This window comes from Scyliorhinus torazame, chromosome 5, assembly GCF_047496885.1.
Source record: "Scyliorhinus torazame isolate Kashiwa2021f chromosome 5, sScyTor2.1, whole genome shotgun sequence".
NCBI classification, from domain to species: domain Eukaryota; kingdom Metazoa; phylum Chordata; class Chondrichthyes; order Carcharhiniformes; family Scyliorhinidae; genus Scyliorhinus; species Scyliorhinus torazame.
The window spans coordinates 254,787,772-254,800,939 of NC_092711.1; the positions used below are offsets into that span (position 1 = coordinate 254,787,772).

General features: G+C 43.5%; 1 protein-coding gene across 1 annotated transcript in view; it reads left to right on the forward strand.

Moving 5' to 3' along the window:
- The window catches only part of zdhhc9 (zDHHC palmitoyltransferase 9), a 172,977-nt gene that overhangs the window by 125,155 nt on the left and 34,654 nt on the right, over positions 1–13,168 (forward strand). The window contains exons 3-4 of the mRNA XM_072505377.1: positions 7,298–7,456; positions 10,844–10,981. Coding sequence (XP_072361478.1) covers positions 7,298–7,456; positions 10,844–10,981 — 297 coding nt within the window. The remainder of the gene's footprint in view (positions 1–7,297; positions 7,457–10,843; positions 10,982–13,168) is intronic.

Below are 13,168 nucleotides of genomic sequence, written 5' to 3' on the forward strand. Positions count from 1 at the left end.
TTGGTATCCACTACCAACCTGATTTTCCCAGTCCACCTGCATATTGAAGTCCCCCATTATTATTGTAATATTGCCATTTTTACATGCCTTTTTTATCTCCTGTTTTATTTTCTGCCCCACATCCTGACTACTGCTAGGGGGCCTGTAAGTAACTCCCATCAGCGTCTTTTAACCTTTGCGATTCCTCAACTCTACCCACAGAGATTCATGCCTTCTAATCCTATATCGCTCCTTGCTATCAATTTAACTTCATTCCTTACTAACAATGCAACCCCGTCCCCTTTGCCAAAATGTTTAATTCATTATCATTTCCCAAGCAAACTTTTAACCAAGTAGTCCTTGCAAATGCTCTTGTTGATCTTGTTCACTATCCATGCCCCCTGGACTGTTCACATATTGCTTTATTACGCTTTATAGCCATAAATTTTGCGTTAACATTTATTTTCATTAAAATGCCAATTGTTGAATTACCCTTTACAGAGATCTTTCCCATGTTTCTCAATCACCTCCAACCTAACCCTAGTTTTCTAAATAATGATCAGAACAATAGATTTCACTTGAGTGTGTTGGAGGGAGATGAGGGATTTTTCTCTGGGAGAGAAGCATTTGTACAAACCTGAAGGGGACTGAGTGGTGGTGTGGGAGGGACTGGTGTGGAAGAGGCACCCACGACCCTTTCCATGGAGTCTCTCCTCGTGTATCTCCCCTAAACTTTCCCCCTCTTGCCTTAAACCTGTGCCTTCTTGCAATTGAGTCTTCCACCCTGGGGGAAAATGCTTCTGACTATTCACCCTGTCCATACCTCTCGTAGTTTTGTAGACCTCAATCAGGCCTCCCTCAGCCCCCGTCTTTCCAATGAAAATAATCCGAGCTTATTCAACCTCTCCTCGCACCCAACACCCTCCCGACCAGACAACATCCTGGTAAACCTTCTTTGCACTCTCTCCAAAGCATCGGCACCCTGGTTGTGTGGTGACCAGAACTGCACTCAATATTCCAAATGTCACTAACTAAAGTTTTATACAACTGTAACACGGCCTGCCAACTCTTGTACTCAATGCCCTGGCTGATGAAGGTGTGAAGGTATGCATGCCGTATGTCTTCTTGACCACCTTATCCATCTGCATAGCCACTTTCATGGAACTATGGACCTGAACGCCTAGATCCCTCTGTATATCAATGCTCCTAAGCGTTCTGTCATTTACTATATAGTTGACACCAATTTGATCTTCCAAAATGCATAACCTTGCATTTGTCGGGATTGAACTCCATCTGCCATTTCTCTGCCCAACTCTCCAATCTATCTATCTATATTATGCTCTATTCTCTGACAGTCCCCTTCACAATCTGCAACTCCACCTATCTTAGTGTTATCTACAAAGTTGCTAATCCAGATTTTCTACTGTTACTCTGTCTCCTCCTGCCAAGCCAGATCTCTCCCCCTGCCAGCCAGATCTCTATCCATATAGACAGCCCATCCCAAATCCCATGCGACTTTACCTTTTGTATAGTCTGCCATGAGGGACCTTGTCAAATGCCTTACTAACGTCTATGTAGAGACACCCACAGCCTATCCCTCATCAATTTGTTTTGTCACCTTCTCAAAAAAACTCTTATCAAGTTGGTAAGACATGACCTTCCCCGTACAAAACCATGCTGCCGATCACTAACCAGTCTATTCGCATCCAAATGTGAATAAATCCTGTCCCTCAGTATCTTCTCCAACAATTTCCCCAACACTCGCATCAGGCTCAACAGCCTATAATTACCTGGATTATCCCTACTTCCCTTCTTAAACAAAGGGACAACATTGGCTATTCTCCAGTACTCTGGAACCTCACCTGTGGTCAAAGATGATGCAAAGATATCTGTTAAGGACCCAGCTATTTCTTCTCTTGTCTCCCACAAAAACCTGGGGTATATCCCATCCGGCCCAGGGGACTTATCTACCTTAATGCATTTTAAGATATCCAACACTTCCTCCTTCATTATTTTGACATATCTTAGAGCATTCACACACCCATCCCTAGCCTCAACATCGGTCATGTCCCTCTCGTTGGTGAATACCGATGCAAAGTATTCATTAAGGATCTTCTCGCCCACTTCCTCTGACTCCACACATGACTTCACTCTGTCATCCTTGAGTGGGCCTATTCTTTCCCCAGCTACCCTCTTGCTCCTTTTATATGTATAAAAGGCCCTGGGATTTTTCTTGACCCTGCTTGCTGTTGCCATTTCATGGCCTCTTTTAGCCCTCCTAACTCCCTTTTGAGTTTGTTCCTACTTTCTCCATATTCTTGAAAAGCTTTCTGTTTTTAGTTGCCTAGACCTGTGTATATATAATTTTTTCTTTTTGACTAGTTTCACAGTTTCCCCTGTCATCCATAGTTCCCTAATCCTGCCAGTTCTGTCCTTCATTTTAGCAGGGACATGCGTGACCTGCACTCTAATCAACTGGTCTTTAAAAGTCTCCTGCATATCGAATGTGGATTTATCCTCAGCCACTCCCAATCCACATTCTCCAGGTCTTGCCAAACTCGATTGTGGTTGGCTTTCCCCCAATTTAGCACCTTCATGCGAGGATCACTCGTGTCCTTATCCATGAGTATTCGAAAATTTACGGAATTATGATCACTATTTTCAAAATGTTCCCCTATTGAAACTTTGGTCACCTGGCCGCGCTCATTCCCCAGTACTAGGATCAGTAATGCCCCCTCCCAGGTTGGACTATCAACATATTGTTTCAAAAAACCCTCCTGGACACACCTAACAAATTGCACTCCACCCGATCCTCTGGCACTCAGTCACTATGGGGGAAATTTAAATCATCCACCACAACAACCCTGATTCCTTTACAATTTCCCGGAATCTAACTACATATCTGTTGCTCTGTATCCCGCTGGCTGTTGGGAGGCCTATAGTAAAACCCCAACATTTTGATTGCACCCTTCCTATTTGTGAGGTCTACCCATAATGCCTCACTCCAAGATATCCTCCCTCATCACAGCTGTGATATGTTCCCTAACCAGTAATGCAACTCCACCATCCTTTCTGCTACCCCACTGTCTCGTCTAAAACATCGGTATTCTGGAACATTGAGCTGCCAGTTCTGTCCCTCCTTTAACCATGTCTCCGTAATAGCAACAACAGCATACTTCCCCATATTAATCCAAGCTCATCTGTCTTATCTGTTATAGTAAGAAGTCTTACAACACCAGGTTAAAGTCCAACAGGTTTGTTTTGAATCACTAGCTTTCGGAGCGCTGCTCCTTCCTCAGGTGAATTAAGAGGTATGTTCCAGAAACATATATATAGACAAATTCAAAGATGCCAGTCAATGCTTGGAATGCGAGCATTAGCAGGTGATTAAATCTTTACAGATCCAGAGATGGGGTAACTCCAGGTTAAAGAGGTGTGAATTGTGTCAAGCCAGGACAGTTGGTAGGATTTCGCAGGCCAGATGGTGGGGGATGAATGTAATGCGACATGAATCCCAGGTCCCGGTTGAGGCCGCACTCGTGTGCGGAGCTTGGCTATAAGCTTCTGCTCGGCGATTCTGCGTTGCCGTGCGTCCTGAAGGCCGCCATGGAGAACGCTTACCCGGAGATCAGAGGCTGAATGCCCTTGACTGCTGAAGTGTTCCCCGACTGGAAGGGAACATTCCTCTCTGGTGATTGTCACGCGATGTCCGTTCATTCGTTGTCGCAGCGTCTGCATGGTCTCGCCAATGTACCATGCTTCGGGACATCCTTTCCTACAGCGTATGAGGTAGACAACGTTGGCCGAGTCGCACGAGTCTGTACCGCGTACCTGGTGGGTGGTGTTCTCACGTGTAATGGTGGTACCCATGTCGATGATCTGGCACGTCTTGCAGAGATTGCCATGGCAGGGTTGACTGGCATCTTTGAATTTGTCTTTTATATATGTTTCTGGAACATACCTCTTCATTCACCTGAGGAAGGAGCTGCGCTCCGAAAGCTAGTGACATCGAAACAAACCTGTTGGACTTTAACCTGGTGTTGTAAGACTTCTGACTGTGCTCACCCCAGTCCAATGCCGGCATCTCCACATTATGGTTACCTGTTATACTTCTTGCGTTGAAGTAATGCATTCCAGACCCACTGAGATCAGCGTCTTCCCTCTGCCTGCTCTCTCTCTTTGCTAGTCTCAAGTTCTTCCCCAGTCTCGACACTTGCTGGCCTGCTAGTCCGGTTCCCACCCCCCCCCCCCCCCCCCTGCCATACTAGTTTAAACCCTCCCGAACCACATTAGCAAACCTCCCGGCCAGGATATTGGTGTCCCTCCAGTTTCGGTGCAACCCATCCTGCTTGTCTATGTCCCATCTTCCCTGGAAGACATCCCAATGATCCACATGTCTGAAGCCCTCCCCCCTACACCAGCTCTTTAGCCACATGTTCAACTGTAGTACCGCTCGGTTCCTAGCGTCACTAGCACGTGGCACGGGGAGTAATCCTGAAATGACTACCCTAGAGGTCCTGCTTTTTACATACAACCTAACTCCCTGGGATGGCTTTGCGGGACCTTTTTGCTTTTCCTGCCCAAGTCATTTGTATCAATGTGAACTATGATATCTGCCTGTTTGGACACCCGTTTCAGGATGTCCTGTATCTGCTCAGAGACATTCATGACACTGGCACCAGGGAGGCAACACTCTATCCTGGAGTCTCTTTCGCGACCACACACACACACACACACACACACACACACACACACACACACACACCCCCCCCCCCCCCCATTGTCTCCATTGACTGAGCAGAGATTTGAGTGAACAGAATGTTAAAACTTGCAGGTAAGTAATGGGCGGGCGGCATGTGGCGCAGTGGATAGCACTGGGATTGTGGCGCGGAGGACCCAGGTTCGAATCCCAGCCCTGGGAAACTCCCATGTTTCACCCCCACAACCCAAAGATGTGCAGGCTAGGTGGATTGGCCATGCTAAAATAGCCCTTAATTGGAAAAAGAAAATAATTGGATATTCTAAATTTATTTTTTAAAAACTGTTTTGTTTGTTTTAGCTTCTGGACAAAGTGATGAATAGAACAGTTACTTACAAAAATAACAGGAGACCGATCAATTGTGAAATCCAACAATGTCTAATTGATAGAATGTAACATTCCTGATGTCTTACAAGCCTTTTTCCTTCATCCCCATGAAATCTACCAACAGGGAAGTGAGTCAGGATAGGATTTGAAAGGCATATGCAAAATTGTAAATGTACCCACACTTCTGGCTGAATTGACCTGAACCAGATTTGAATATCGAATTGTTGCCCAGCAGGTTAAAATAAAATATATATTTATTTTCAGTAATAAATCAACTACTGCAGAGAGACCGTTTGAAGTACTGTATAACAAAACGTGAGATTCTGCTGGAACGATATAAAATGTATGTTAGGCCACAGCTAGAATATTGTGTGCAGTCCTGGAATTTACATTATAGGAGGAATGTGATAGCACTAGAAAGGGCACAGAAGAGATTTTCCAGGAATGGAGAGTTTTACTTCTGAAGAAAGATTGGATAGAGGGGGAACATGCTTGAGATGTATAAAATTATGAGGGGAATAGATAGATGGGAAGAAGCTTTTCCCTTGGTGGTAGAATTAATGACCAAGGGGCATAGATTTAAGGCGGGGGGCAGGAGATTTGGAGGTGATGTGTGGAAAAACGTTTTCACCCAGAGGGTGGTGGGAGTCTGGAACTGATTGCCTGACAGAATGGTGGAGGCAGAGACCCTCATAATATTTTAAGAAGTATTTAGATGTGCGCTTGCGATGCAAAGGTCTACAAGGCTCTAGGTCAAGTGCTGGAAAATGGGATTAGAAGAGTTAGGTGTTTTTTTCCAGGTGCAGACATGATGGACTGCAGACCTCTTTGACTCATTGAAATTGAGCAAATAAATGGTCTGTGCTTTTTAGACTAAACATTAAAATTGGTTCATCTTCCAGTAGCTTGGAATGGACAAATGTTGAGAAAATCAATGTTTTCTATGGAGAATTGGCGGGAAACATGCCTCAGACCCGCCCTGCTGCCATACGGAAATTAATTTTTTAACCTTTGAAGCTTTTTAACACATTTAGGCTCTAAGTACTTGTGTTTCTTTCCCATTTGTCCCATTGCACTTTCAGGCAATCACTTGTGTTTGCTGTAATTTGTGGTGGTCAGCTTTTAAAAAAGATGTTTTTGCCTTTTTCTAGTTTGTCATGTCTGCAAACGTCAAATAACTTCTTGAAGTCTTGAGTTTATATCTTGTTCAGTATTGGTAAAGCTAATCAAAGAATTGAACCTTTCAATGAATGATCAATAATTGAACCCCAAATCCTTTTCTGTCTTGTTAATGGATATTCCACCCTGTGAATATGTCTGCTGACTTCCTTTACAAGCAAGGATTTATCTTTAAGATCCTTTTGTCGTAATTGTTTTGAGTGCTGTTAACCTGTCTTATGGTCACGTGATCAAATAATATGCTTAATCCTTTTAATTCCTTCCCCCGCCCCGTTCCCCTCCTGAATGTATTGCCTTGGTCGAGAGCCTGATTGTGTGGAGCTCCGATTCTTTTCAGTATGGATGGGATTTTGCAATAAATTCAAATCCATGGGCTGAAAATTGATTTCACTACAAAACAAAATGAACATTTCATCTTCATAGGTGCTACATTAATTTAGTTATATCTGAATAAACAAGTTATTTTGGATCTAGTTGAATGAAAATCTGAGTGCTGATTTCTAATTTGGAAGTTGTTGGTGGATCTGTGCTAGTAACATCTCATAGAATTTATGAATTTCATAGAATTTACAGTGCAGAAGGAGGCCATTCGGCCAATCGAGTCCACACCGGTTCTTGGAAAGAGCACCCTACCCAAGGTCAACACCGCCACCCTATCCCCATAACCCAGCAACCCCACCCAACACTAAGGGCAATTTTGGACACTGAGGGCAATTTATCATGGCCAATCCACCTAACCTGCACATCTTTGGACTGTGGGAGGAAACCGGAGCATCCGGAGGAAACCCACGCACACACGGGGAGGATGTGCAGACTCCGCACAGACAGTGACCCAAGCCGGAATCGAACCTGGGACCCTGGAGCTGTGAAGCAATTGTGCTATCCACAATGCTACCGTGCTGCCCTATGCCACTATGCCACCAAATGAATTACCCTGTTCGCTAATTGATCTTTTGTTAATACAAAATTAAATTGCCATTGCCTTGTAATGTGTTTTAAAAAAAAAATTGATGCTGTTACCTAATGTATGTGCTTGTTTATCATAATCTCCAGAGGCAGCCAATGGGAATGTCCCAGCAGGCCAGCGACCACCGCCAAGAATCAAAGATATTCAGATCAACAACCAGATTATCAAGTTGAAATATTGCTACACATGCAAGATATTCCGTCCGCCTCGGGCATCCCACTGTAGTGTTTGTGATAACTGTGTTGGTATGTAAGATATTAATTCTTTTGAAATGTATTTCAAATCAACTTTGGCAGTCTGGCTAGGAATGGCAAGTTGCCTCTGCCAATTTAGCGTGTAGAAGCTTAATTTTCAATCCACATTCAGGAACCTTGCTCCGAGATAATTTGCAGCTCATGATCTTTTTTACAATACCCTGGGCATATGTACAGTCAATTCCAGCTCATCCTGGAGTCCAGCCCATCCTGGAGTCACAACACAAGTGCAAACTTCACACCGTCTCCCAAGGCTGGAATTGAACCCGGTTCCCTGGTGCTGTGAGCAGCAGTGCTACCCACTGTGCCACGGTGCTGCCCGTGGCCTTGAATAAATTCTTAACACAGCATCCACTGCTTTCTGGGAAGAAAATTCCACAGACTAATATTTTTCATTTCCACCTTCAGCAATAGACCTCTCTATTCTTAACTGTGTTCCCTGGTTCTAGTCTGTCCCACAATTGTAAATAACCTCCTGGTATCTACTCTATCAAATCCCCTCCGTATCTGATGTGTTTCAGTACGATCACCTCTCATTCTTCTAAAATTCAATAAGTATACGTTCAACTTAAGGTAAGCCTTTCAGCCCAGGGATGAGTAGAGTGAACCTTTTCTGAACTGCATTCAAAGCAAATGTACATTTTTTTCAAATGAGACCAAAACTGTAGATCGTATTCCAGATGTGGTCTCCTCAAAGACATACAGCTGCAGTAAAATCTCTCTACTTTTATATTCCATTCCATTTGCAATAAACAACAACTTTGTATTTGCCTTCTTAATCACTTGATGTTTCTACATATTTAGTTTTCGTGATTCATGTACCAAGATACCCAGCTCTTTCTGCAATCTCTCCCTATTTAAGTAGTATATTGCTTTTTTTATTCTTCCTGCCAAAGTGGACAAGTTCACATATTCCCTCCTTATACTGCATCTGTCAGATTTTTGCCCACTCATTTAACCTGTCTATATCCTTTCGAGGGCCGTTTACCTCCTCTTGACTACTTGCTTTCCTACCTATCTTGGTGTCATCGGCAACTTTAGCTGCCATACATTTGGCCCCTTCATCCAAATCATTGATGTAGATTGTAAATAATTGAAGCTCCAGCACTGATCCCTGTGGCACTCCACTTTTCACAGTCTGGCAACCCAAAGAAAGACCCAATTATCTCTTCTCTCTGCTTTCTGTTAGCCAACCAATCCTTTATCCGTGCCAATATGTTACCCCTTACACCATGTAATCTCGTGTAGTAACCTTTGATGTGGCATCTTTATCAAATGTCTTCTAGAAATCCAAGCACATCACGTCTACATGTTCCCCTTTATCCACTTTGCTTGGTACTTCAAAACTCTAATAAATCAGTTGAACTTAATTTCCCTTTCCCAAACCCATGTTGACTTTGCCTGATCAAGTTATGATTTTCTAAAGTATCCTGCTGTGACCTATTTTGGAATGGAGTCTTAACAATTTCCCAATGATGGATGTCAAGTTAACTGGCCTATTCTTCCCTGCTTCCTGCCTCCCTGTTTCTTGGATAAAGTTGTTATGTTAGCTATTTTCCAATCCACCAAGACCCTTCCAGAATCTGGAATTTTGGATTATGGCCAACACATCTACTATCTCTGCAGCCACCGCTTTTAAAATCCCAGGACGCAGCTCATCTGGTCCTGGGGACTTGTCAGCCTTCAGGTCTAATAGATTTCCCAGTTTTGCCATCTGAAGGTTTCCACTATAGTACAGAAAGTTAGTAAGTTCTCCACGTATGTTCCTTTGACATCAGGTCAGGTGCTATGTTGTCATTACTTTGGTCTCTGTGTTTTTGGTTTGAATAAAACTTTGTGCCTTATTTGTACAACTACAGTGGGTTACATACACTCAAATGGAAACATCTTTAACTGAACACAGGTACCCAAATTTATCACTGGCCCATTTCCTTGCACCATGTAGCCTGACGTTGTGCGGTTACTAATTGTGGACAGCAAGTGGAGGGTGGTTGAAGACGGTGGCCTGGCCCGCAATCAGGGCCCACCGATCTGCGGGCAGGCCTGTGCTGTGGGGGCACTCTTTGCTTCCGCACCGGCCTCTGTAGGGCTCCGCCATAGCCGGCATGGAGAAGAAACCCCCTGCGCATGCAGCAGAACATGCCGGCAGTCCTGCGCATGCGCCAACTCGCGCCGGCCCTTCGGCGCCAGTTGACGTGGCGCCAACCCCTCCAACGCCGGCCTAGCCCCCGGACGTGCGGAGGATTCCTCAACTTCCGGGCGGCGCAACGCTGGAGTGGTTCACGCTGCTCTTGGCGTCGGTACGGGCCGCCCCGCCAATTCCGGGAGAATCCTGGCCCAGATCGTAAAGTGATAGGCAAAAGAAGCAGCGGTGACGCCAGGAAAAACAATTTTTGAATGGCGAGTGGTTAGGATCTGGAATGCATTACCCGAAGGTTGTAGAGGCAAATTCAATGGAGGCCTCCAAAAGGGTATTGGATAATTGTCTGAAGTGAGGATTTTCAAGGCTATGGGGAATAGGCAGTGGTGTGGAGCTGGATGAATTCATCTTGCAGAAAGCTAGGCCTCTTGGTCTCCTGTGCTGTAAGCATTCTGACTCTTTTGTACTCTGTTCATAGTGATATATGCAGCAGAACATTGCTGCAGTCATTGCCTTTGGGCACAATGCTTTTAAGCAGTGAGGTGCCTAATGTTTTCTGGATCAATGGGCCATTGCACATAGTGGATGCATATTTTTATCTCTTAAATTCTAGATGCTCCTAAATTGTTGATGAATCGAGCACAGGCCACATTAAGATCAAAGCTTTCTATCAGGGTTACATTGTTAGTTTGTACAGTAGTTTAGTATTCGGTTAATTAATTTGTATCGTGGTGTCTTTTAAATTCAATAATTGATTGAAATTCATTTGAAAAGACAGTTTCGGGTGTGCAATGAATGTTTGCTGTGACACATTCTTGCATACTCTGTTATGCTGGGTGTCTGTTATAACGTGATCTGTATCATTCTATTTCACCCTTTGCGAACAAAAAAGGCAAATTTCACCTTTAGAAATTAATTTCCCCACCTCTTCCTTTTATGTCACTGAAAGTTCCTGGGGCATACGTGTAAAAGCAAACACCCTCCAAAAGTAAAGTGTCATTGCAGATCATATCTTAAAAGTTCCAGTAGACTAACACCATATTCACTTTACAGGACAGGCCTAGCAGTGTTTTACACGTGATGCGACTGATGGAATTTACCTGGCTTTTTGTATCTACCAAATCTTTTTGCTTCACAGTTGGAAAAACAGGAGCATGATTTGAATTAGACTGGAAAATTACAAGAATGTGAGAAAACCTTTTCTAATTTCCACTGTTTTTCTTTTTTTTCCTCCCCAGAACGTTTTGACCACCACTGTCCTTGGGTTGGAAATTGTGTTGGAAAGAGGAATTACCGTTTCTTTTACCTCTTCACCATATCATTGTCATTCCTCACTGTCTACATCTTTGCTTTTGATATTGTACATGTGGCACTGAGTAAGTAACCAAGGGAAAGTAATTACCTTGTAATGTTATTATCCAGAATATTTACAATAAGGTTGTTTTTCAGAAATCTGATTAACTGGTTATTTTAAGCAGTAGGTCCATCTGAACCTTACTCTTCTGCTTCTGATCACATTGCACAGAAAATTGGTCTGTATGTTGATTTGATCTTCTAAGAATATAATTAAAATGTTCTGCTTTCAATTTTTTAGTATCAGTGATGGGGGCTGGGACTTTTCCTGTTTGGACAGCCAGGTTCTATTCTAACCAAACAATGTGCGGCAGATCATGTACTGCACTGATGTGAAATATTTCCACTTTCCAAGCTGCAAATCTGCAGCCTGAGAGAAATTGTTAATTTATTACCAAAATCCAGACTGCTTTGGGCCTGTGTGCACTAAAACCACCCGTAAGTAATTGTTGCCTTTCAGGCATTAGAGAAGGGAGACTTTTGTCCCAAGAATGGACAGCTATTTTGCGACCAACTCGTGTTGGTTTTTCATTTCTCTCTCTCTCCTTCCCAAGCTTCTCCTTTCCCTCTCCATTGACAATTTCATCAGTCAATAATATTTTTACACAGTATTTAATCTAGATAGCACAGCAAAATACCTAATTTATATGCGTGTGTAGATTTGTTTTAGCATCCATTCCCCACAGTATTTTTCCCTCCTGGGTGCATGAAAGGTCTGGCCAGGGATGGCATAGGGACAATGCAACCTGAGCCAGTGCACACAGCCCCAAGTAAACCCAGTCTATTAAAATGCAGGGACCCCAAAATTGAACCTTTAGGGCATCTGCAAGATAAAGTCTATGGAATAACATCTTGCAATAATGCTTGTTTCAATTGGTCGCGATGTGCTGAGTTAATTTTCATGATGTGGAGATGCCGGCATTGGACTGGGGTGAGCACAGTAAGAAGTCTTGCATCATCAGGTTAAAGTCCAACAGGTTTGTTTCAAATCACTAGCTTTCGGAGCATCGCTTCTTTCTCGGGTCAACTGAGGAAGGAGCTGTGCTCCGAAAGCTAGTGATTCGAAGCAAACCTGTTGGCATTTAACCTGGTGTTGTAAGACTTCTTACTGAGTTAATTTTCAGCCAGCCAAAGGCTACCTTTCCATACCGCGCTCCGCCATCAAAATGGTGAAACGGAGGAAAATATGCCAAGAACGGTTTTAAAATTTTGAGGCTGGTAGAAATGCTTTATTTTACAGACAGCAAGTGAACATAGAGTAACTTGTTGTCACTAAACCTCACATTTTATGCAAAATAGTAAAATGCACACGCTGTTCCTTTTGTGGTTGACTGACTTGTTTTGGGCATTTCTCAGGACCGTTCTAAGTGTAAAAACTAACAAGCACACGCTCCCCGCTCGGGGTTTAGGCTCACATCTCTCGTTATTCACAGCCAAACTGATTCTTCTACGTCTATCCCTTTTCTCTTGTATTCAACATCAGGGACCTGAAGTAAAAATAGAAAATACTGGCATGCCAGCATCTGTGGCGAGAGAAACAGTGAGTGTTTCAAGTTGATGACCTTTCACCAGAGCTCATTGACATGAAATCTTAACTCTGTTTCTGTACCATCAGCAGAGTTTGCCAGACAAACCAATATATTTCCAGTTTTTGTTTTGGATTTTCACCATCTGCAGTACTTCACCTTTGTGTATGTGAGCAGCCTGTCTGTCTGACTTGCTGTTCAGTGGTTCACAGGTTTGTCAGTGATTCTGGTACCTCCTCACTTTTGGGATGCTGATGCTATACTGACTCTTGCTATCCTCTGTGAATAGAGGTCAACCTGGCTTATAAACTTGGAATGTGTCTGTCGAAAGCAGACTGAGCTGCAACATTTCCAAAATGACTCATGTATTTGCTACATGCTTTTAATATGCGGCTCATTCATAAACAACACCTTTGTCTCAGCAGCCCAAACCAGTGGCATTTTTAAACTTGAGAAATCAATTTTACAAAGAAGTCCATCACTTAAATATAATTAATTTTAAGATCCTGTCCTTGAGAAGATTTCAAAACTCTCATCAGTGTCATGACTGTTATGTCAACCAAAGTGGCACTAGATGAGCGTTTTCCAAACTGCAGGTCGCAACCCACAAGTGGGTCGTGGGTAAGCGTCGGGAGGGCCATAGAGTGATCGGTCGTGGTGTTCCCGATTGCGAGAGAAGAGCCC